Source organism: Phocoena phocoena, chromosome 2, assembly GCF_963924675.1.
Source record: "Phocoena phocoena chromosome 2, mPhoPho1.1, whole genome shotgun sequence".
NCBI classification, from domain to species: Eukaryota; Metazoa; Chordata; class Mammalia; order Artiodactyla; family Phocoenidae; genus Phocoena; species Phocoena phocoena.
Window position 1 is genome coordinate 13082237 of NC_089220.1, and position 24952 is coordinate 13107188.

A 24952-nucleotide genomic window follows, 5' to 3' on the forward strand; every position below is an offset into this window, starting at 1 on the left:
CGAGGTATCTGAGCCTGATGCTTCCTTTTGCTGAACAAGCGTGGTGTCGATGTTCCAGGAACCAGCAGATCTGGGAGCCTGAGCTGGGCTCAGGCTCACGGCGACCGGGAGCCGTGCTGAATGTCCCCCCCCAGACCTGCCAGCACCCTGTGTGGCATCTCCTTCCACGGCAAGCAGAGGCCCTGAAAGTGGTCAGATTTCAAGAACTTCCTCAGCAGTAAAAACTCCCAGACAGAAGTTTACCAATGAGCCACCTGTGCCAGTCGCTCGGCAGGGCTTCGTTCCTGGAGAAGATGCACTCATAGCAAGGGCCATGCCCTCCAAACCCTCCTTTGGTGGTCCTGTTAGCAAAGCCAGCAGGAGTCAGCGTGCACTTGGGGGTTTTGTAAAGGAAACCAGGCACTCAGATTTGATCCCTTTAAAACTTGTAGACGAAGGGTTTCTGTCTGGCAGCCTGTGAGCAGACATCTCTTAGAATTCCAGGAGGTCAATGCACATTTCAAAGATGTCTGGATTTAATTATCTTCAGGCTAGGCAGGCATGACTCCAAACACTCCCTGAGATCCTGAGCTCACCTCCTGTTTACTTGCTTGGTTCTGGAAGATGTTTGAGTTTTCCAGCCCTGTAGAGGACCCCCAAAGGCAGTGGGTGATTATCCAGTGCTTTGCAGACTCAGGACGTGCCCTTTATGTGGGCGAAAATGTGAATGGTGCCCCTGGCTTGGTACGCTGCCCCTCACCGGAGATGCTCGGCAAGGACCTGGACAGGATTTTAGCACATCCACCAGGAAGCCACCCAGAGAATCTCTCCAGATGGAAAGGAAGGTTCAAGACCACAGGTGGTGGTAGCCTTCATTTGTGAGCTTAATGTAGGTGGTTGATGAGAATTGCCACTGAATTTAAGAATAAAATACCCTCAAAATCCTTATTGGAATGAAATAAACACAGGTAGAATTGCCTAAGTGTAGGGACTATGGGAACTCTTTTCCTTGGATGTCTTTTTTAAAAAAACTCAGACCATTTGAAGGCTAAGATGGAGAGTTATGAAGTAGAGTGGTGCTTTTTGAACTTAAGTTTGCGCAAATCACCTAGGACTCTTGTTACATGAAGATTCTGAGCCATTGGGTCTCGAGTGGTGTGTACTTTCTGCATTTCTCACATGCTCCCAGGGGATGCAGAGGCTGCTTGTCCCAACCACGCTCTTGAGCAGTAAAGCATTATAGGACCTCTCAAGGCCTTTTCCAGGGTTGGGTTCATTGGAAAAATCTATATTTTTTCTAATGAGTCGATGAACAGCACATCAGTACAGCAGTTAGGTAGGTGAGCCAGATGAGCAAAGAAATTGTGTATTTCCCATGTAATAGTTGAGTAGACAGATCATTCATTCAGGTGACATTTACTGAACAACCACCATTAGTGAGACCCCCCCCAAGCAGTGTTTGATATCTAATGGGAGCAGTCACATGACTGGTTCCATACCCACCCCTCCATCCCTTCCAGCTGTCGTCAGAGGGTCCTCAGGGGGCTGGAGGCCTCAGCCCTGGGGCCTGCGCAACTGCAACCCCTCCATCATGGGCTCGCCTGGTGGTGACTGGACCTGTGGAGCTGCGTCAGGCCAGGCAGCTCGCAGGCCAGTCGTGGCATTGATCTCCAGTGACAGTGACTCAGCCCCGGATCAGAGGCTGCTTTTTGCAGAGAACACCACCTCCTGGGATTGGGCTGCCTTGGAAACCCGGCCAGGAGAGCAAGGGCTCCAAGACCAGCAGGACATGAGAAATGCTGGTAACGAGGAACTGAGATGGATTTCCCTCACGAAAGCCACATTGAAACCTGAAAGCGGCCCCTCGTCCCCCTCTGAGGGGTGGGTTAGAGGTGTTTGGAACATCCTCTCCGTGACCGGCTGCCGCTCAGTCCTGTCTGACTTTGTTCCCAGCTGACTCATCTGGCTTCAGATTTCCACCGCCCCTGCTCATCACCACGTGCTTGGGGCGCATCTCTTTCAATTTCTCTCACCATCTGATCTGTGGCTGCCAAGCCATCTTCTCAATTTAAAATTTCATTTCATCATACCTACCTCCTCCCCACCCCTGCCTGATGCACTGTCACTTCTACCTGGTGACAGAGTGGTGACACTTCCCTTCAGGTGTTTGGCAGCCCGCCCCACTCCAGCTCTCAGGTCAGGCTCCCGGGAAGTGAGAGATGTGGGAGGTATCCAAGTCCCCCGTGGCCACTGCCCCACGTGGGCAAATACCACATGCGTTTTCTGCACAGCTGTTTTGCATCCCAGCCTACATTCAGCAGATAAACAAAGACAGGTCCCTGGCATGCTGAGCCCAAGAGCACACAAGCACAGATCAGCACAAAATACCAAACGTTCAAGGTTCCCGTGATGTTCTTTCTGAATCAGTTGCCTTGAATACAGCATTTACGGATCTGCTAATTAGTGAGGGGTTTTGTTTATTAATATGCGTGTTTCCTCCTTGATGGACTTAATGAGCGCATTGTTTATACTGCCAAATAAGATTGGAGGGAATTATTACTTTAGAATTTCTCTAAACTTTCCTAATTTATTTTCATGGACAGTTCTTCATCAGAAAGCTTAGTGAGGAGTATTAGATTTCAGAATTTAGCGATATCAACCCTTTTAGATTCTTCTCAGGCCCCAGCCTTACATCCCAGACTCCATTCCTTGAGTGCACGGGACACTCCTGCCATTGTCAAGATGGTCCATCTGCCTGCCTGGAAGGCCCTTCCCCAGGACCCCTCCCACCCTGACTGTGAAAGTCCTACTTCTCGGCTGTCTTTCATGACCCCCCAGGCAGACCCTGTCTCCTTCCTTTTGTGCTGCCAGAGAACCTTGTCCATATGTCTGTTTGTGTTCATCACGTATGTGTATGTAACACTAGACTGTGAGCTTTGGTAGGGAAAGATACCATGTCTTATTCCCCTTTGTGGCCTAAAGGGCATAATAGGCATTTTTTTAATGATTGACAAAAGGATGAACAAATTCAAGTTCGTTTTCAGGCAACACTGACATGTAGGTAGTCAGCTGTACAAATTATGGGGTGAGTAAACAGATTACAAAAAATATTTCATACAGATGAGATGAGGAAGGAGCTAGATGCTGCCTGAGGGGGGCAGGGGGTGAGTCATAGGAGATGTCAGGCGGTGGGACTTGAACAGGTAGAGTTGGTTGGGGGGCTCTGGGGAGGGGACTTCTAGGCAGGCGGAGGGAGCACGGTGAGCACAGGCAGGAAGACGGGAGGGCACATGGCAAAAGCTCAAGGAGTCCTGTTGGGTCTGTGTCTCATGGGGGTGGGGCCCGGGGTGAAGCTAAACCAGAGAGATGTGCTAGAGGGGGAGCCTAGTGCTTGGGGGCGGTTTCCAGGGAGTGAGGAAAGTCTTCCCGGGGATGAGGATTAGACATTAAACCTGGCCCTGGTACATTCTCCAGGGTGCTCAGTGAAAAGTCACCAGGCCACATGGCCCCAGAGCTTCACCAGAGGCCTGTATCTTCTTTCTAAGCTCTACACTAAGCCAGACAGTTATTTCAAGAGTTACCTTGGGATTCTCAAAAAATTCCAAAAATGGCGTAAAGTATTGTTTCTGTTAGTTTGAATGAAAAGTAAAGCCCTGATTAACTGCATCCTTCAAGTGTCTAGAATTTTATACGTGCCTGACTTTTGAGTGAAAGAGGCAAGTCACAAAAAGCACAGGCAAATGTGATCAATTTTTTTTTAATGTGATCACTTTTTAAAGAACCATGTATGATGTATATCCTAGGAACAATACCCCAGGAGCCCAAACTCCACTTTTCCTGCAGCCCTACCCAGATTTCAGGGCCTTAATCTGTCCCTAAGCCAGAAATCCTGCCTAATATTCGTGGCAAGTCTTTCCTGCTGACTGGACTGTAACTTCTCTGAGGTCAAGAGACTGTATTTTATGCCACTTTTACTCCACACAGTATCTAACACAGATCTTTGCACATTTTAGGGTTTTAAATATTTAACAATGGATTAGAAAATGCTACATATCTTCATTAGTGTCGATAGTGTGGCCAGAACATTTCAAGTCATTCTCCTCTGTTTCTCGTTTGGCTGTTTGGAGTCAAATGGGTTTGGGTTTACATTTCTATTCTAACAGCGACTGGTGACGTGAACTCGGGCAGATTCCTTAGCTGTCAGCCTGACTTGGAGGGTTGTTGTAGAGATCACTGATTACGTGTTTACAGCGTCTGACAGCTGCTGCCGTTCCTGCTATTATTTCACCGGTCTTGAAAGCAGAAGCCTCCTGGCTTATAGCTTATTCTTCCACAGTTGAGAGCTCTTGTATTTTCTGGAATTGCATTTCCATTTGGGAGTTTTAGTTCCTATTACTTAAGGCTGGCTTCAGTGGTTGGGAGTTGGGGAGGCTCTTTGACCTGAATCTCCAAAGATGAGTAGAGGCTTAAAAAGCAGAAGCGGACGGAAAAGGCATTCCAGGCAGAAGGAACAGCATGTGCAAAGACCCAGGGGCACGAAGGAGAGTGACATGCGGAGGAAGTTGATCGTGGCTAGAATAGGGGATGTACCCGGCGGGCGGAGGGCAGACAGAGGCTAAGCATGTGGGCAGGAGCCAGATCGTAAAAGGCACTGCACGTGATGCTAGATTTGGACTACCAGGAACATTGTTAGATTGGTATTTTAGCGAGGTTTTATACTTCGTTAATATCCTGTAAGTATTCAATGAGTCTCTGGGTAAAATTCTTTTTAATTAGATTAATGGACTTTGAGCCAGGTACAGGGAAGAGGAATAGACCATTTTCCCAGCATGTGATGCCTTACTATACTTAAGAGGAACATCTCACTTAATTTGTGGTGGGTCCTGGGGGATGTGGCCGGCAAATGATCTCAGCCCGGCCATCCCTTTGCCCTCTCTATCAGGTTGACAGTTCCACAGATTGAAATGCAGTCAGTGCTGGTTGGTCCCAGGTTCTTTGCCTCCGGGTTTCCTCAGTAGATGGAATCTACAATATCTTTGGACATCAAACACAGCACATTAACGCTTATCTTCACGTCTGTGCTAGTGTAACGTGCACCCAGCCAGATGCTTTCGAACCATCTTGAAATGTGTGAGCAGGGCTCGGCAAACATGTTCACAAGTTCCTTGTTCTGTTTTCGGCATTGTTCTCTGCCTATAAACCAGCCAAGGTCTGGGGAATGGCGAGAAGGAGCAGAGTCTCTGAGGCCTCCAATCTCCTGCTTCTCCTTTGCACGCAAGAACATGTCGGAGCTAAAGGCTCCTGGAACTGTCTGCCCATCGCGCTGGGCACATCCGACAGTGGCAGAGAGGCTTTGCTTTCTCTCCCCAGCCTGTGCTCTCAGCTCCTCTTCTCCGTCAGCCTCTCCTTCACACTGCCTCTCTTGCTTCACTTCCAAGTACCTTTTCCATCATTTGGGCTCAGCAATTCTACTATTGTTCTTCCTGTCTGGTTCTCTGAAATCCAGCCCACACCTTTCAACTCCATATCCTGAGTCAAGTGTTTGAAAGCTGTTATTTCATGTTAATTAGGAGTTCTTTTTCCAGCCAAGAAGCCTTGCACAGAACTGTTCCCCCAAGCTGTGACTTAGAGACGAGCTCTGGTGTTTTGTACTTTGGTACGGTTAGAGGAATCGTGGGTAATTGCTCTTAGAGCCGCAGCACTGCCTGCCAGGCCAGGATACCTTCCCCACGACTCCGTGGCCCTCCGTGGGCTGGCAAGCTCTGAGTTTGACTCAGCCAGAGGACTCGGTGCGCCTCCAGAGAACACCATGGTCTCGGTGGGGTCTCCCCTGGCCAAAATTGTTTGGCACCCAGACCTCATCCACAAGGGTCTCTGGCCTCCAAGTGGGTCTCCACCAAACGCTGTCAGGTGACCGTTCGGCAGCTCCTCCTTCCTTTGTAACACATGTTCCGGTTGACCCATGTCAACTGGACCCATGTCATGTGGGCGATTCTGGTGGAGAAGTACTCCCACCACCTTCTGGACTCATGAAGACATCAGCAGGAGTTGGCTTCCGGCTCTGTAAAAACCCCTCAAGACAGCCTGAGTGGCTGCCGTCCCTTGCAGGCAGTCCTGGAAAGGCCTCAGGGAATTTCCACTTCCTGAGGTGTTTTTGAGCAGAAGCCAAGCCCTGTTCTCACATCTGGCCTCACTCTTTACGCCCACCTGCTGGTAGATCAGGGCCTCCATCCGTCTCCTTACCTGGCCTGTTATTCCATCGTCCTAGGCTTCTGCAGACCCAGGCTTGAGAAGGCTGCAGCCCTGACCCCTCTGGGAGCCACCAGCACCCCCTTGGGCATCCTGTGTTCCATTTGGAGGGAGTGGTTGGTGCTAACCCATCCTGAGCTTGGGTGGCGACTGTTAGGACCGCCCTCCTTCCACCTCTCCCGGGGCAGGGGGTGGACTTTCCTCCTCCGAAGTGCCTGCCCTCAAATGAGTAGTGAGGCATTCTCCTGTATGTCTAAGTTAAATCACTAGAAACATGTGTCTTTACCTTCTGCGGTTTATAGAGAAAATAGTCAGTGAGCAAGTGCTGATCTAAAGCGCACTGACCTCAGAGCACAGTTCTAAGCACTTTGGAAGTGAGGCCAGAGGTTCTTTTATGGAAGGGAGATAAAACCCCCTACTGAGAGGGGTCCTTACACAGATAAAACTGATATTGTTTTGTAAAAGTGCCAAGCATGGGCACATAGAAGACCTTTAAAAAACAGGAGTTCCTCCCTGTCTTTGTCTTTTATTAACAACAAACACCAGCTGATATGATACACGCTGCGTAAAGATAAAGGTGTGAAAGTGGTACCCATGGAAGACTTATTTGATGAGGTGGAGTTTTAGCTGAATTTAGGAAGAATTAAGGAGCGATGTGGATTAGTAGAGATTAAGATTGAGAGCATGGGCTTCCCTGGTGGCGCAGTGGTTGAGAGTCCGCCTGCCGATGCAGGGGACACGGGTTCGTGCCCCGGTCCGGGACGATCCCACATGCCACGGAGCGGCTGGGCCCATGAGCCATGGCCGCTGAGCCTGCGCGTCCGGAGCCTGTGCTCCGCAACGGGAGAGGCCACAACAGTGAGAGGCCCGCGTACCGCAAAAAAAAAAAAAAAAAAAAAAAAAGATTGAGAGCATGGCATATATTCTTAGAGTTATGATAAAAACATAGCCTTTGGCCAGTGAATTACATTGGTAGAAGTAAAGGGCCCAGTGGGATCCATGGCACTGAATGGGATGGTGACATAGGAGTGGGCCAGTGGGCAGAGTGTCTTAAAGCAGTGGTCCCCAACCTTTTTGGCACCAGGGGCCAGTTTCACGGAAGACAATTTTTCTTCGGACCGGTGGGGGGCCGTGGGAGGCAGGGCGGGTGGTTCAGGCGGTAATGCAAGCGATTACCAGGGGGGCGGCGGATGAAGCTCTGCTTACTCGCTGCTCACCACCTGCTGTGCGGCCCGGTTCCTAACAGGCCGCGGACTAGTACCCCTGTCTTAAAGGACTCGATAAGGAATTTTGACTTATTATTATAGTCAGTAAGGAATCATTATAGTTTCTTGAGCTGGGAATGAAAATGATTTTTGGAGATCTTTATTATATGACTTCTTAGAGCCGGGCAGGTGAGTGGACAGCAAGACCTTCAGGACGGTACCTGGACTCATGCTGGGGCTTTCACAGGGACAGTAGTGATGAGCCCAGGGACCAAGGGAGCTGATGTCTAGAAGGACATAAGTAGACTTAGGGGGCGGGGCAGCTCTGAGGGGCCACGAAAGGGAGAAGGGGCTAACCTTAGTGCCCTGAAGGTCTGGGAGGAACGCGAAGCCATCGGTTGTTTAAAAAAAAAAAAATTAGGAAGAGGTAGTGGGTAACTATGGGTGACTTTGTGAAGTCCTAGCCCCTACAGAGCAGGGCTGGAGAAGATCAAAGAGGAGAGGGCCTTAGCCCGAGGCCCCCTTTTTATGTGCCCTCGGTTCAGGCTTTCATCTCCTTCCCATGATGAGGATCATTGTGAAAGGTTATTTGTAGATATTTATGTAGATAATTACATCGCCTGTGTAATTTTGTAAATAAATCAAGATTCGCTTTTGATGCATTTTTGAAGTTTTGCAAATAAATTGGCTTTGTTCTAAAAAGCACGGTCTTAATCAAATCCCTGTGTTCTGAATGAAATTAGCCACTCCAGACACATTTAACCTGACCACACGTGGTGGCATTGTGCCGGCATTGGCGTTGGGGGTGAGACTTATGCAAAGGCAGGTATTGAGCCGGGAGTTCTGGAATCCTCAGCCCTCCTGCCACTGCTTCCCTCGGATCCAGCCTTTGGACGCCCCCTTCTAGAATGAGTACAGAGCTTCTGGCTACTTTGTTTTGTTCTGGTGGGGACTCTGGCTTGAGCTGTGTTCTTTTCTCCCTTTATCTCCCCACCACAGACTACTGTTTTCCAAAGTGAAGTTGGAGTCGCTGTGCCGGGGCCCGGATGAGGCGCTCCTCACTTGTAAGCACATGCTACAGATTTGGAAATCCTGCTACAATCTTACCAATCCCAGGTAAGAGGCCAGCGGCGGCACCTGTTGTGCGTGGTTTTTGCATGGCCCCTGCCTCTCAGTCCATCCCCAATAGGCATTTAGCAGGACAAATTCTCCACCCCTGTGCACCCCTAGGCCCCCGGGAGCCACAGGTAAGAGCAGTGGAGCCTCACACATTACATTTTTAAGCAGATTTTCTCTTAGTGTCTGATGAAATCTCCAAATCATGGGTTTCTTATGCTTTTGTTGCCACGGTGGCCCTCTAGGCTCACTTCCAATTGGTCTCCGTCTGATTTCCCTCAGCCAGCCATTTATGTAATTCCCTTTGACAAGTCTTTATCTTTCTGGTGATTTATGGATAGACTAGTCAATTATATATTCCAGATGGGGTTCTCACAGTAATATTTTAAAAAGACCTGCATAGACAACAGGCCACATGCTACTAAGGAGAGTAGAAATTGCTTTTGACATGATAAAGTGTAATTTTCAAAAGGTTAAAATCATGACCCAAACAAATATAAAAGATTAGCACATATAAAACATAAAAGATTAGCACATATAAAACATAAAAGATTAGCACATATAAAACATAAAAGATTAGCACATATGAAACATAAAAGATTAGCACATATGAAACATAAAAGATTAGCACATATGAAACATAAAAGATTAGCACATATGAAAGATTTTACTTACCTCATTAACTAATGAGGGAAGCAGTAAAATGTTAAGACCCATTCAAAGAAGAATTTGAAAAATAGATTTGCTGAAATGAATTTGCAAATAAATATAAAAACAATAATATTCTCTAGAACAATGAAATACATTGTTTGGGGTTATCTTTTCTACGGAGTGGACATTGATTGTATCTCGACCAGACAAAATTCATAGGTTTTCTACTGGCCAACTCTGCCCCACAGAGATGTGAAAGGGCCCAGCCAGTAGGAGTCAGTCAAAGGCGCCCACCCTGCAGAGGCAGATAATCTGGGGAAGGTCCACTAGTCAACTCCCAGCATGTCCCCGAAAAGCACCATCTTCAAGTCTTGAGCAGTGTTTCCCGGCCTGTGTCTAGATTACGAAGTGTGCCCTGACCTGTGAAGGAAGTGATTTAATGAAAAGGGACCTCACGATTCAGGTGAATTCAAACAACTACTCAAACACTCAGAATATTTTTCAAGTTCGCAGCAAGATGTATGGACAGCCCACATTCTGCTCTTAAGAGTCAGGAGCCTAAGAATGTATAAGTCAAATTGTAAATGTGTTCAAGGGTGTGGCCCACCCAATCCAGCCCAGCAGGAGGCGGGCAGGTAGGCTGGTGAGTCCCTGCGGGGTGGGAGGAAAGGTGGGGTGGGGTTAGGGAAGCAGCAGGGTGCTGGTGGGGTTCCGTGTCAGATCTTGTTTGACAAGTTTCTGCCGTTAAAAACATATATATATTCAAAATCAGGGCCCTGTTGAGGTGATGGGTCCTGATGAGCTGACATGAGCCAGAGTTGAGACCACAAGCCCCATGGGCGGTGTGGCTAGAAGATGGGGGAGCCTGGCCGGGAGCCCCCCCTTGCAGAGCCCGAGCCACAAGAATTACACGAGAGCCCCCTTCCTAACCATAGCCTGTGGCACGTTACCAGGCCCATGGGGCCCATCTTCCTCTTGGTGAAAAGCTAATCGTGAAACTGGCCTCTTCCCTTTTGTGGGTATGTTCTGGAGATAAAGATCATTTTGATTTTTTTTTAAAAATTCTACTTTTCTAAGTCTGTAGGCAGAAATAGGAAATGTCCATATTTATGTCCCAAAGTCCCCACTCCCAGCCTACCAGACTCAGCAGGATTTGAGGGAGGGTCTTTGCCGCGAGCCCAGCTACAGGCGATACTCCCCGAGCTGGCTGCTTCCTACTGGAGCACATCCCTTTGTCTGTACCCCCTTTAGAAGTGAGAAAATAAATCCATCAGCTTTCCCGTTGCCAGTTTTCTCTCAGTTCTCCACACCTCTCCCACCTCCCCACATTTCTTCCCACTTAGCAACCAAGAGTATTGCATGTGAGGAGAAGAAAAAATAGCAGAATTGGAAAGCTTTTTAAAAACACTTAACCAAATGCCTGGGCTGTGTCCGTACTTGCTCAGCTCCCTGAAGGATCCTTCAGGGCCAGGCAGGGGGGGACCTTGGCTCCGGCAGCAGAGTCTGGCTGGGGGGGGGGTGGGGGGGGGGGTGGAGGACGCATCAGCTCTACGGAACTGCTCCCTCCAGCTACTCCCAAAGCCTCGAGGGGGGGTGCTGGCAGTCCAGCAGCCCCTTATTAAGGAGTTTCCTGTTTGTTTTTTTAACTCTATTTTCTCTGGGATATAAATAAATGTTTCTCCTGTAGCCCTCACCAGTGTGCAAATTTAGACATCCTCCCCAGTACGGTCGGGGAGGGCGTGACCCTGGCAGTAGAATAAAGCAGAAGAGGGGAGGATAGTGTCTTGATGGGGACAGCACACCCCGCAGTTCTCCAGATAAGGGCGGCTCTGGGCCCAGCAGCCTCAAGTCGGGTCACGCGGGGCTTTAGAAGAGGATAGAAACGCATGCACAAGTGGGTGAGAAGCATCCCTGCTTAATAAAAGACGTGAAAACTGAGCAGAAAGCATGCTGGCAGGGGCCGGTTGGTTTCCAGCTGGAGAAGGTCCTCACTGACTTCCGGGCTCAGGCGCCCGTGTTTCTAAGTGTGCTCAGTTGTGAGGGACCTGTGCTCACCCTCCCAGGGCGTCCCACCGCTCACCACCCCCAAGAGCCCCACCCAGGGGCTGGCACAGGCCTCCAGAGCAGTGGGACAAGGGGGCGCAGAAGAAGACACGGGCAGTAACAGGGCCAAACGGAGACAAGACCTGGCTTCCTGTCCTCTGCGACCCGTCCCTCCTCTTCACTCTTGCTTGAAGGAGCACCACCCTCTGGGCCGGTCGCTGAACGGAGCCTTAGGCCAAAGAGCGGTCCCTGCAGGCTGAGAACGCTTCTCCTGCTGTGAGCAAAGGGTGGGTGGCGTTCTCCTGAGTGTACGTTTGGCAAGGTGTTGGTCACTTCAGAAGCCTGGGTTGAGGCCTGCAGCTTTGCATGCCTTTAGGACAGAAATCCGCCTCACGTTTCGTCTTCTCTCCTGCTGAAGTGCACAGCTCCCTCAGCTCTTGTGCACGTTGACTTGGCCACTTAAGACAGTGTGACCTCTGGCCAGAGCCTCGCCAGACGGTCCAGCGCTTCAGCAAGGGATGCTGTACCTTCTCTGTGCCAGCACCGTGCTAAGCTGTTTATACATACGTTCTCCTCAACCCCTGCCTCAGCCTTGCAAGAAAGCTACTGTTCTTTCCACTTCATAGAAAATAAAAGTGAAGCTACACTTCACTTTTATTAAAGAACTTGCCCTAGTTTTCTCAATTAAACAACTAGTAGAGCTATTATTCAAACCCAGGTCTGCCGAACATCAAAGCTCTCTCCATCACCCATGCTGCCTCTCTGAATTGACAACCAGCTTTTTTTCCTTTATTTTTATTTTTTATTATTAACTACTTCTTCCCCCTCTTGTCACTGCCACTTAGACCATCTCCATCATGTAGCCATATGATCGGAAGAAAAGTTTTTCTTCCCAAGTCCCATTTCAGTCACATTAACGAATAGCATATAAACATTTTTTTAAAAGAATTTATTTGCTCTAACCTCAGTTGGAAATTGGAAACCCCATTTTTTTCCTTCTGCGGTTCGTGGGGCCTCTCACTCTTGCGGCCTCTCCCGTTGCAGAGCACAGGCCCCGGACGCGCAGGCTCAGCGGCCATGGCTCACGGGCCCAGCCTCTCCGCAGCATGTGGGATCCTCCCGGACCGGGGCACGAACCCGCGTCCCCTGTATCGGCAGGCGGACCCTCAACCACTGTGCCACCAGGGAAGCCCCGGAAACCCTATTTCACGCTAGTAGTCATCCATATTTCGGTAGAGCTTTTCCTTTTACAAAGTGTGCTCTCATTCATCTTCAAAGTAGCCCCATAAAATGGGCAAATGTCGTGTTACATCAGACCCATTTTACTGATGAGAAAATTGAGTTTGGGAATGTTGAGAGCTTGCCTTGATTCATGTAATCCAGGCTTAAGTTGCCTGGGAAATGTTCTGGTTTCCTATCCAAGGCCCCTCTATTACATCAGTATTTACTGTGTGCCAGGCACTGTCTCAGAGCTGGGAAAGGACAAGGCTGTGACAAGGACCCCAGGGTTCTGGCTCCCAGTCCACCATCAGCTTGCCTCTTGTGTTTAATCTTTGTGTAGCTGTGTTAGAGGATTTCCAAGAGAAGCTTCCAGTTTCTAGGATAACTTAACCATCAGTACAGTATACTCTGGATTTTCAGTCCTTCTTTAAGGGAATAGAAATTACCTGGATGTGTACGTCTACATATGTGGGTCTCTTCAGCTTATGTGCGGTGGATTTGGGGCTCCTTCCAGTTTCCTTTCCCTAAACCCTCTACTAACACCAGTGACCAGTAATGGTTTTCCTTTCCTTCCTGTCATCCTCCTTCGGAGGTGGTCCTGGCACCTAAGGGCCAGACAGAGAAGAGATGAGGTGACTGAGCTGTAGGGGGAGGTGGTCCACGGAGTGCCCAAGTAGATGTGTCCCAGAGGGAGAGAGGAAGGCTTGCCCGAGAGACGCTGGCCAGAATGAGAGAGCGAGGCCAGGCCTCCCTCTGCCCCTCCTTCCATATCCTGTGGATCACGGCAAAGACAAATTCTGCACCATATAAACAAAGAACTAAAACCTGCTTAAAGCATCCAGCAAAATTCTCAGTCAGTCACAACAGTCAGAGTGGAAATGAAATCATCTCCATTTGAATAGTTATTTGTTGCTATATAAGCAACAGATACTATGGAGATAAGCAAATACTATGGAGATAAACTAAGGAATGTAACCAAATATTGTTTCTCAGCTGGTGGAAGGGAAATAGGTCCTGTGTCCCTATCATTGGCTGAGGTTCATAAGTTAAGATCTTCGTTTCAGTTGGGGTTTATAACATCTGGAGTGGAGTAGGAGGTCCTTAACTCAGCTTCTCCACACCTACCGTTGCACCAGACAGCTGGGAATAAGTCGTCTCCAAAAGTCAGCCAGCCTTGTTAACCCCTGATGCATGTTTGGAGGCATGGTGTTTATAAGGACACCTGGCGTGTGTCCAGAAGTTATACTTCTTCTGAATGTTCTGTCTCCATGACCTCAGTTCAGCCTGACACACTTCTGTGTGGGAAGAAGAGGCCACCTCACCTGACAGGGAAGTCACTGAGGCACAGAGAAAGGGGCCTTGCTCAAAGTGACCTACCATTAGTGACAGATGTGGGATAAGAACCCAGACTCCTGGTTGGGTTCCAGGACCCAGCATGGCATGCAGCAGCCAACCCTGTGCTCTGATACTTGGTGAAATGAGAAGCCTGGAGGATTGTGGCTGAACCAGACATCTCCCATCCACTTACTGTGATTTGGTCCACTGAAAACCCAGGCAGATCCTTCCTTGGCAATTCCAAAACCTCATTGTGCATCCTGGAATCCCCAAGGTGATGAAAAACTTCACTATATTTTGAGATAAGATCTTCCAAAAAACTCCTAAGTGGGGAGCCATTGCAACATTCAGATAATGAACTCTTTGTAATATTTCTGTAGTATTTTTTGTAATATTTATATTAAAAATACATGCATGAATAGATCAATGCTAGAAATATTCAGTTGCCAATGTGATTAATGCAACTTTGCATGTACTTTGATGCTGTCTTCTGCTCAGAGACATTTATTGTTTCTCAGTCATGGAAATAATTAATAGAACAGATTCCAAAAAGCATGTATCCAGTGTTGTCATAAGTATAGGCTGACAAACCAGTCTGTACTGAAGCAAGTTTCCTTCTGTTTCCTGTGGATTTCTCTAACTACATCACTGGACGTGGAAATTGCAGCCTGCAAACCATATTAAGTTTCATAGCAAATCTTGTTTGTACCACTTTTAGCAACAGCTGCACAGAGGAAGGAAATTGTGTCCCTTTACTGTGGAATTTGAACTTCTTAACGAAAAAAATCATTTGTAGAGCCCCCAGATAGGGGAAAAAAAAAAACGGATTCAAAGAAAAGCATTAAAGGCTCAAGCCTCAAGAGACAGATATACATCTTTTGATAGAATACCGTGATAGAGGAAAAAAGAATACAATTGTTTAATTGTTTTTACTTACAAGTTTCTTAGAATTAAAAAAAGAAAAGCCTTTCTGAGCTGAGCGCCCTTAACGGTGTTTCATTCCCGTTAGTCCCGATGTGGTCTCCCACGTGACTCGCCCAAGGAGTGGGGCTGATCCCGTTACTATACGCAGGAGCAGGCTGGAGAGGGGGCTTCAGTGCCGGAAGCTAATGAGAACCACCGGCCTGGAGGCTGCTGCCAAAACGCGACTGTGTCCTCTCCGAGGCCCAGCCTTCCCAGCTCGGGAACACCGGAAGGGGGCTGTAGCTGCCACTCTGCCAGCAGCCAGCTCAGCGTAGGGCCTCACGCCTCCTCTCTCTTGTCTATTAAATAGAGGTATCAACCACGCCATTTATCTTAAAGGCTTGTTCTTAGGACACAAACGAGGCCGTGGCTGGGATCACCCTTTGAAAAGGAAGGGCCAGTGGTTCTTGAATTTGGCTATGTATTAGAAGCATCTGGGGAGCTTTGAAAACCAGAAATTCTGATTTATTTGGTCTGGGGCAGGACCCAGGCATCAGTGGCTTTTCGAGATGCCCCGGGTGATTTTTCTGTGCAGCCAGGGCTTAGACGCACTGGTGTAGAGTGTTGGTTCCTAAAGACAGCTCGAGGGTGATGTGTTCATGGGCTTGAGCCTGAGACTTACAGCACAGAATGCTCATCAGCTTCCCCCACACGGTGGATGGAGAACGTGGCTCGAAGTTCTCATTTTTGTGTCTTACAATGACACAAAAGAGACGAAAATTAGCTCGGGTCTCTGGGTGCGGTTTGAACCGTGTTTGTGATACGGATCCTGAAAGGAATCCCAGACCAGGCCGGGCGGGGAAGCAGGATGCCCGGTGATGAGTGGAAAGGTGCTGAAGAAGCTCAAAAAATGCACAGAAGGTTTTGCTGCATTCAGGAGTCGGGATTGGTTGACTCTGTTTCCTTCCCCTGCCCACCCTTCAAATGACTGACATTTGTAGCTGTGTTTTGCAGTGATTCTGGACGTGGGAGCAGCCTCTTAGATAGAACCATTGCTGACAGACGACAGCTTAATACAATTACTTTGCCAGACTTCAGCGATCCCGAGACAGGTGAGAATTAAAAGCCAGAGGGGCCGAAACGGTGTCAACCAGAAGGGACATGGGGCCTGGCCCCAAGCCGCGCGGGATGAAGACCACCAGGGCCTGGGGCGGGAAGAAGTCCTCACCCAAATAGGCTAAACTGTCACCTGAGGTGCGTTTTCTCCGGTGTCTTTTTTCAAGTGTTTGTTCACAGTGGGGGAAGTAATATTACTTGCCCAACACAGCTCTTTGAAATCTATTTTTCCCCTTGCTCTTGGAGCCGAAAATTCGAAACTAAAATTAGACTGTTCCCATCCCCATCAAGCTTCCCCTCTGCTTTTCTGTTTCTTTCTCTTTCTTTAGATTTCAGACCTTGCTAAAATCCAGCTTTCGGTTTCTAATCAGTTGCACATATGAACTCACACAACCCCACAGGAAACCCTGCAGGGAGAGGCAGGTGGGTTCAGAGCTTCCGAATCTACTGACCCCACGAGGAAGCTTGTAGCACTTACTGCCTCGGAGCAGACATTTACACCTCAGTTATCATTTGCGTTTCCACAGTTGCCTAAGTACAGAGGGGTAAAGATACCTCTGTAATCTCCAAACAAGTAACTTTAGTAGTAATACTGACTTTTCAGTGGCAATTCGGAGGACTCGACAGACCCACAAAATGTAAAGAAATCCACGGCGCTTTGAGCCTCAGGGATAGTTCCAGAGCATCATTTGGAAGCTGGTTTTGGTGCTTCTCCCGCCACCCCAGAGGGCCCTGGGTCAGGCTGCATCGCTGTCTGGGTACGCCTGGTCTTCTGTGGGTTGATTTCATGAAAGGAGCCTCCGGGTCTTTCTCCTGCACTGTGCCAGGTCCCGGCTCCTGACCAAGCCCCTCCAAAGAGCCAGAGAGCAGCCCCGAGGCGTGCACAGCCGTCCTTGGAAAATCTCTCCCCAGGTGGCAATGGGAGCCGGGTGTGGTACTCACCCAAGCCCGTCCTCACAGCTGCCTGCCTTCCTGTGCTAGTCTCCCTTTTACCAAATTTAAAGTCGGCCGAAGAAGCCTGATCCCAGGGCCTTGGGGCTCCTAGGGCAAAAGAGTGTTGGGCATGGGAAGCGGCGTGAATTAGAAATTAGTGCAGTTTAACAGGGCTTGAAGCCACTGCTCAAAATGCAGGCCAGCTAGGCCACAGAGAAGCTCGCCCCTGGAGTAGCCTGGCCCCTGGGTGGAGGGGCAGTCATTGGTGGGCTTAGACGGAGAACCAGGCAGACCCTGACCTGGGATAGCACAGCAGCGGTCTGCTTGTGGTCCAGACCTGCTAGAGGGACGTGTGTAGCCCCCCTCGCTGCAGGAGAGGGAAGGTCAGGCTGTCAGGACTTAGGCACCGAGAGGTGAGGCTCGGACCCCGGGGAGAGAAGAGAGGGAGGTAACAGTCACTACGGCTGGCTCACAGCTGCTGTGGCTGCCCAGGGCCAGCTTCCCCTTCTGCCCCACCCACAGGACCCTGAGAGGACACTCATACTAAATTCAGACCCCCTTCCCCTCCAGCTGATCGGGACCTTAATCTCCCCTGAGGTCTGAGACTTTCATCCACATCACATTAAAAACAGACAGTGGGAGAAAATGAGTGAGGCCCTTGGGATTCATTCTCCCCTTTGCCCCTTGGGACCTTTTCCCCAGAGCCTCCAGGAGGCTCCCACTTCAGGTTAAACATCAGGTGCCGTAGCTTCCAGCCGAGGTGTGTCTCCGTGGCAGAGTCGGGGGTCGCTGCCACTTGTCCGTAGTGGACACTGCTCTCCCTCAGGCGCTGGCCAGTGACCAGTTTATTCTGTTGGTGTGGTTGTATGTCCACACGACGCCCTCCAAGACTCCTCTCACCGGCCCGGCCCCCACAGCCCCAAATCGTTGCTTTTCACACCACCACCACCAGTTACTTACCCAGGAGGCCAGGAATCAGAGCAACAGAAGGCCATGTTAGCAGGCCTTATCAGTTGCAGACTGATTATAAATGATGGTAAAACATTCTGAAGTGATCATTTAAATCAGAGAGACTTAAAAATTAGGAAGACTCACCTATAAATGGAAAAGATGCCTCCATCTTGATTAATAAAGCCCAGTTTTAGATAGTTCAGCCCGTGGGTGGTCGCAGGAGGGCAGCGGTCCTTATTAGTGCATCAGTGGGGACGGCCTGTCTCGTGAACCACCCACAGGTTTGGTTCAAACTTGATTCCGAAGGTTCCATAGAGATGTTTTGCTTCCGTCCCTGCCCTTCCATCTTGCCTTTCCCTAAAGAAAACCATTTTTTATTAGCTTTTTGTTTACCCTCCCATGCAAATAAGATTATATCTGATTTCCCGTGTCCCTTGACTTGAAAATAGCATACCATATGCATGCTGCACAGCCCCTGTGACGTGTCCCTTTACACATGCCCTGAGGATTCCTCTGCATCCGTTTGGGAGAACGTCCTCAGGCTTCTGCAGCGCTTCTCTGCTTTTCGAAATGCATCCGACAAGAGCACAGCCGGCAAAGACGTGTGGCCAAAGCCGAGGTGACCTGCCACGGTTGTGATACTGCCAGTTCTGAGTCACCCAATGTACAGTAGACTCCTCCGTGAAGCCACAGGCCCTCTCGGATTGTTTTTGTCTTCCAGAACTAAAATTTATTTCCTTTTTTAAAAAATTTTCTACTGTGGAAAAATTTCAAGTATACCAAAATAGAAATACTCGTATAATGAATCCCCATGTACCTACCACCAGCCTTCAACAATTCCTATTCTTTTTTCCTGTATCTCTGCTGTCCCACACTTAGTCTTTGTAGACTATTTTGAGGCAGATCTCAGACATCATATTTTGCGGCAGATCTCAGACATCGTATTTTGCCTGTTAAAATTTCAGTGTATATGTCAAACAGATGAGAGCTCGGTTATAAAAATATAACCGAGATACCATTATTATACATCTGGGTCATTATGAAGTACAGGCTCAGTGTTCTTGATTTTGGAAAGTGAATAATTAACTGGGGTATGGTTTTCCACCTCTGAAACTGTCCGTATGCAGATCTGTGTAATAACATAAGGGGAACCCATGTCTAAAAGCTTTGGACTATAGCTGAGTCCACTGTGGCTAAAGAGTGGACATTGGTTTTATTAAATGGATGTGGCAGACTGAAAAAAAAAACCCTTAAAGAATATGCTTTCCCTTCTAATATCACCTCTGGGTCCCCGTCCCCCCCACCTCTGTCATCCAATAAGTCCTAGCCATCAAGAGAGAGGAATCCAATGGAGTGACAGTCATTTAACTTTGAAGCTTTGAATCATTGTCTTTTCTTCGGAATAAGTTAGTTCCTTAAACAGAGGAGGAAAAAGAATTCTTTTTCTTCCTTTTGCCTTCAAAACAGGAAGTGGAGTAAGGAGATTTATCTTTAATCATTGGTAGATATTACCAGACACCGATCCGTAGTAATGATTCTTTCACCTTGAAAGTTTGATCCACTTTGTCTGGGAAAAATTTTAATTTGTCACTGCAGTGGTTCTCCCTACTGCTGTGTATCTCTCCAGCTGAAGGCATGGAAGTGACAGTAATAGCTTCCTTTTCAAAGTGCCCGGCCAGTGGACCCAACCGTAGACCAGCTTAGCAAGCTTAGACTCCATTGTCACGATTCGGGGACCTGACCCATTGTTGCACCTCAGTTATCTGCACCTAGAAAGACCTTAGTTTTCAAGTAAACTTGATATAAGTGCTTCTCATAAAAAACAAATCAAGGAAAAGTCAAGTTCTAATCCTTTCCAATTGAAAAGCAGATAGTTTCTTTTCCTCCAGAATGTCCTGGGTATTCTAGGTTAAAGAGGTGTTATTTTCAATGGATCATACTGCTGAATCTGTGCCCAGGTAAATCTGAGATGTTTTTATGCCGTGGTGTTGTTGCAGAACAATTAAATAACCAGTGGAAAAAACAGCAAATTTGTTTCCTTCGAAAAGCACTTGTATTCTCTTGTCAAGTAGAGGAATGATTGTGTATTACATGACCTCATTTTCTTTGCAGCTTATGTGAGTATATTAAAAGCCAGCTTATTTTTTTCTTTGTGTTTCTAAAGTTTTTTTGCCTTTATCCTTTTTTTTTTTTTCTCTCTTTCATGTTTTTAGTGTCAGATTCCTCCTCCTCCTCTTCTCTTTCAAGAACCGAATCTCCTCTCCACCTGTTTGTATCTTCTCATCTTCATTCTCATCCCAAACCCGATACCTTTGTGTGGCCCCCGGCAGCTCATTCAGTCAGTGACCCAGGTCCCCGCCAGGAACCCTCTCTGTGTAAACATGGTTTATGGTTTTTTCCTTTCTTGTTAGATCTGCTTCATTTGCCTGATGTTTTATTTTCTGATAATCTTCCTAACTGATAAGCTGGATCGGAAACTCCATCAAATTTACCTGAGAGAAAATCTTGCTAGTTTGAAAATCCAAAAACTGTGCGGGCAGAAGGAGACGTTGGTGCCCAAGTTCCAACCTCCCTTTTAAAAAGTAAAGGAAATCTGTTTAGAGCAGAATCAGTAGAAGCTTCGCTGGAGCATCGCTTCCAGTTCTTGGGGACTTCTGTGCTTTCCGCTTTCCTGGAGTTGATATAAATTCACACAGATCTCATTTTTTAAAAAGACAAATTAGAACATTTTGCAAATAATAATTTACTCCTAATCATTTCTGGTTTTCAGTTTAGAAATTAATTCAACAAGTATATAGTAATCAAGGTAGTATGCTAAAGATATCAGTCATATGCCTTTTAAGTATGTGGTTCTCAAACCTTACTGTGCGTTAAAATCACCCAGAGAGCTTTGAAAACTGCAGATTCTCTGGGCCCTACCCCCGGAGTTTATGATTCAGGAGGCCTGAGGTGGGTCCCAAGAATCTTGATTTATAAAATACCTTCTTATGATCCCGGTGCCAGTGGGTTCTGTACTACATTTTGAAAAACAATGCTATAAATTGTTTTCTGTTTGCAAGGAAGGAAAACGTAGGGCTTGTGTCATGAAACTATGCAGGGAAATTGAACAGTATTTTAATCTAATCTTGATTTTAAATAATAGGGAAATTTGAAAGTCTATTTTAGGGCGTTCAGGGACTTGTCAATGGAAAAAAAAAAAAAGATTCCTGTATTGAAATGAGACACTGGTTGATAAAGCCCTTAAATGGCACCTAAATATGGATCTCACCAGGAGAGCCACCCTTGTTGTTCCACTCATTTATTTAATGTTCACTTTACCTGCAACACAGCCAGAAAATTTAATCTCTATGTCCATGATTTAAAAGGGCTCATCTTTGTTCCAAACACTCAGTTATAAGCTAAACAAAAGCTCATAAGGGGAGCTGCTGCCAGAAAGAACTACTTTTCCTAATGCGCTTATCTTTCTGATGGTAACCTGCTGTGTTACACACACACACACACACACACACACACAGTCTGGCAGAAAGGAGACTATGATCTAAAATAAATAATTCAAACCAAGAAACACTCTGACCTTACTTATCTGCATATTAAGTGTTCTGAACTCAGCCTCAACGGCAATCCCAGTTTTATGAAATGGAATATGAAGATAAAATTTACAAACTGCTTATGTTGTTTTTAATCCACTTCTTAAAATAGATATTTTCCCTTTAATATGATGCCTACGGGCAATTGCCAACTTTTTTTTTTTTCTGCTTTGGTTTTTCCAGAAAAAATTGTTTATTACATTGACTTTTGCCCAGTTTTCTGGGGTCTTAAAATGGGATCTTACTGTTCTAGAATAATGTTAGATGTTCCCACTGCCCCATCCTTTCTCGTTTGCACAGTGAACCCACCTACCTCCACACCCTGCCAGTAGTTATCTTGTTGCATCCCAAGGAGCCCTGTGTCCCTTTAAACCTCTGAAGATTGAAGTCCAGGCTCTTCTGGAGGGGCACCTTATATCAGATTAATTAGCAAATTGTTAGGGCGATGAGCACCCACTGGGCTTTCTGCTGAACGTAGTATGTACCAAGCAGTGCTCAGTTGTTTATTCTCTGTGAAGCTCTGAGTCATCTTCCATCCTTAGGGAGTGCATAGCCAGTAACCAGGTGTTTTAAGTAAGACTGTTCCCCTCCCCCCGCCCCATAAATACAACATTTAGTTAGAGAAGGGAAAACATAACATACATTGCTAGTAAGTGTAGAATTTCTTGATTAAAATTATAATGAATTTGAATCCCAACTCTTTCCCTTAGGACAGATAGCCAAGACCTGAAGTTTTATGGATTTCTCCCTCCAATCCTTTACTTCACAGGACTGAAAGCTAGCCCAGCCCTACAAACGGTTGGAATCGTGATTAGGGTTAACGTGTGGAAAGATCTGAAAACTGCTCGTTTGATTATTTTTCCCTTCCCTTTGGAATTTCCTGCCCTGGAAACAAAACACATTACACGAATTGGTCAGCTTTCGTGTGCTCAGTGAACATTTGAACGTGGAGGGGAATGCCCAGTTGGCCTGTCTTTGCTTTAAAAAAAAAGAAAAAATCATTGTTAGTGGAAAAACATATGTCACTGTTGAATTGTAATCTGATTCCAGATGGCCAGACTTACAGTTGGAAGGTTATTAGAACTCCATTTGCTTTTTTAGCCTTAATTTTGATTTTTCAAATGTTTGTTTCTTGGTTTTAATTTTTGGTTTGATTTGTTGTTCCAAGGCAACTCTCCAGAAGTATACTTTCATGGTTTTCCCTCCCTTTTTTCAGTTAGTAAGTAGTTTACCAATCTATCTGTTAACTTTTCTGAGGGTCTCCAGAATCGCGCTGACCCCACCATGCAGTGTGTGTTGTGGCCGTTGATCAGGAATGTTGAGATGGCTTGGACCTGAAGCTTGCTCACCCGCCCCCCCCCGCCCCCCCCTGCTGGGGCCCAGCTCTCCCAGGCCCTCTAATGCTTTCTGCAGCTCGGGTGTAAACACTGAGGAGGCAGCACTTGTCTGGGAAGGACTACAGAAGAAGGCATTGCAGGAAGAATGCCCAAGTAGGGGCGTGCAGTGGCTTGGTCAGCAACCCCACGGGGGCTGATCAAAAGTGTGAGACATCCAGCCTCCCCAGTGTGGGTCATCTGTAAAATCTGGGGTAGAGGGAACTAGTTGAATCTTAAAATTCCTTTCCAGTTCAACCACTATTGCTCATAGAAAACAATTCTAATAATTCGTTTTCCTAAAATAAGCTAATCAGACATCATAAAACTTAAACTACTTCTACCAGAATTTAAAGCAGACTAAGCAATTCCCTTTAAATATGTTAAAGTGAGGCTTGACATATTTATACAAGGGACTTAACTACTTCCATAAAAACAGCTCCAAGTCTCTCGAGGGTCAGGAAACCTGGGTTCGGGGGCCAGTTCTGCAGAGGAATCCAGGCAACTCATTTAACCTTCCTGGCCTTAGCATCCTCGTCTGTAAAGGTCTTAGTTGACTAATTATTCTGTTCACACACACCTTTGGGGTTTGCCGGTAGCTGATCCTGATTTCAAGCCTCGGCCAGGTGCCTTTCTCCCCAAGTTGCAGCCCGGACTCTCTGTGGCCTCCAGAGGGCAGTGACCGGCCAGGTGGGGAGAGCCGGACTGGAACGCAGCCGCCAGGACCCCCCACCCCCACCCCCCACCGCCACGCTGCCCTCACTCCTGAGACCTGAGGATCCCAGGTGCCCGCAGCAGTGAGCGCCCCAGCAGTCATCATTCTGGAGAGAAGTGTGGGTTGAGGTTTTATTCTTCTCTCCAAGAACGTGCTGACTCTGGGTGCTCAGCTTCATTTTTCGTATCACCGATTCTGGTGAAACCGCGGCTCTCTTTAGGAACCAGGACAAGAGAATAGACATTAACGAGAAAACATACCTCTCAAACGAAGTAAGGTGAGAAATAAAGCCAAGGTAGTAGTTTTGTCTCCTTCCACTGTGGCTGGCGTTGTATTATTGACTTCGCATTTTTCTAACATTCAGAAACATCTGTCATGATCAGGAAGTGACTAGTCAGGTGGTGAATTTCACCCTCTGCTACTGCTTAATAGAATAAAGTCATTTTTGTCACCTATATGTGACAAAAAATCACGCTAGTGATGACCCCACTGCTTTCGAGGAGTGGCAGTTTAAAACATTCAGCCCTAATGATTCAAGTATAAACCTTTTCTTGCCATTTTAATTAAATTAAAATTAATTCTCCTTAAGTAGTTCTGGGGTGTCTTTCTTTAAACAAGGTCGGATGGAATTTTAGGAGATGGGCAAGTCAATAATAAATGACACTCGGGGAGCGGTTGAGCGTGTGACCAGCAATTAGACTACGGCCTGAGCCAGGGAGGCTTCTCCCGTCAGCTGCATCAGAGGCAAAAAGCCTTTCCCAGGCGGAAGGAGACTTCATTTCAGAGACACGGCCTCATGGCTGTGCACGGGGGAGGGCTTGAGGAGGTGGGTAGCCTCTGCCCTGTGCAGTCCTCCGGAAGGTGCTGTCTCCCGGCTCACCCTCACAGCGGGCCCCTCCCTGCATGTGCGCCGCTTAGCTCCGGCAGCCCCCAGCAGCAGCACGCAGGCCAGCCCCGCATGCCCGCTGGTGACCACATACCCCTGCCTTCGGGGGATCCTTCCCTAAAGCTTTCCCTGGAAAGGACTTTCCCCTTTCAAGAGAAGGCACATCCCGTCAGGTTTCAACTGTGCTTGATGTTCTGTTAAAGTCATTTGGAAATTGTGATCTCGTCTTGGGACCGTGGGTTGGCTCTCCAGATTTCCTTGGCTATCTTAACCTCCTTTTTCACTCAGTGAACAAAGGAAAGTATCTACTAGAATGACCCCCAGAGCTATTTATCAGCGGGACCCACAACCAAGAGGCCCCGTAGTCGGTGGGAGTTGGATAGACCCAGCAGTGGCCCCTAAATCCGCCCCAGCCCCGCGGCCCCATCACGTGGTGGACATGCTGTGAAGAGGGCAGGGGGCAGCCCTCGAGGGATCAGAACGTGGAAGGGGGGATCTCTGACAGCGTGCTGTAAAGAGCCCACCACCCCCAGATCAGCCTCCTCGAGAGGCAGGACCGCCTCCAGCAAAGATAGGAATTGTCCTCGCCCGGGGTTGGCAGGGTGGGGAGTGGAGGAAAATGGCTCATGTTTTTAAGGTACAGAGAAAAATATGCCTAATTTGAGTGCTGAAGTGAGAGCGGACGCTCG

General features: G+C 47.7%; 1 protein-coding gene across 3 annotated transcripts in view; it reads left to right on the forward strand.

Moving 5' to 3' along the window:
• TTC7B (tetratricopeptide repeat domain 7B) overlaps window positions 1-24952 on the forward strand; it is a 238998-nt gene that overhangs the window by 164816 nt on the left and 49230 nt on the right. The window contains exons 16-19 of one of the 3 annotated variants that reach the window (XM_065871941.1): window positions 8433-8549; window positions 15717-15814; window positions 19916-20077; window positions 22458-22508. In XM_065871941.1, the coding sequence (XP_065728013.1) occupies window positions 8433-8549; window positions 15717-15814; window positions 19916-20077; window positions 22458-22508 (428 nt within the window). The remainder of the gene's footprint in view (window positions 1-8432; window positions 8550-15716; window positions 15815-19915; window positions 20078-22457; window positions 22509-24952) is intronic. The other 2 variants (XM_065871943.1, XM_065871942.1) reach the window with 2 other exon arrangements.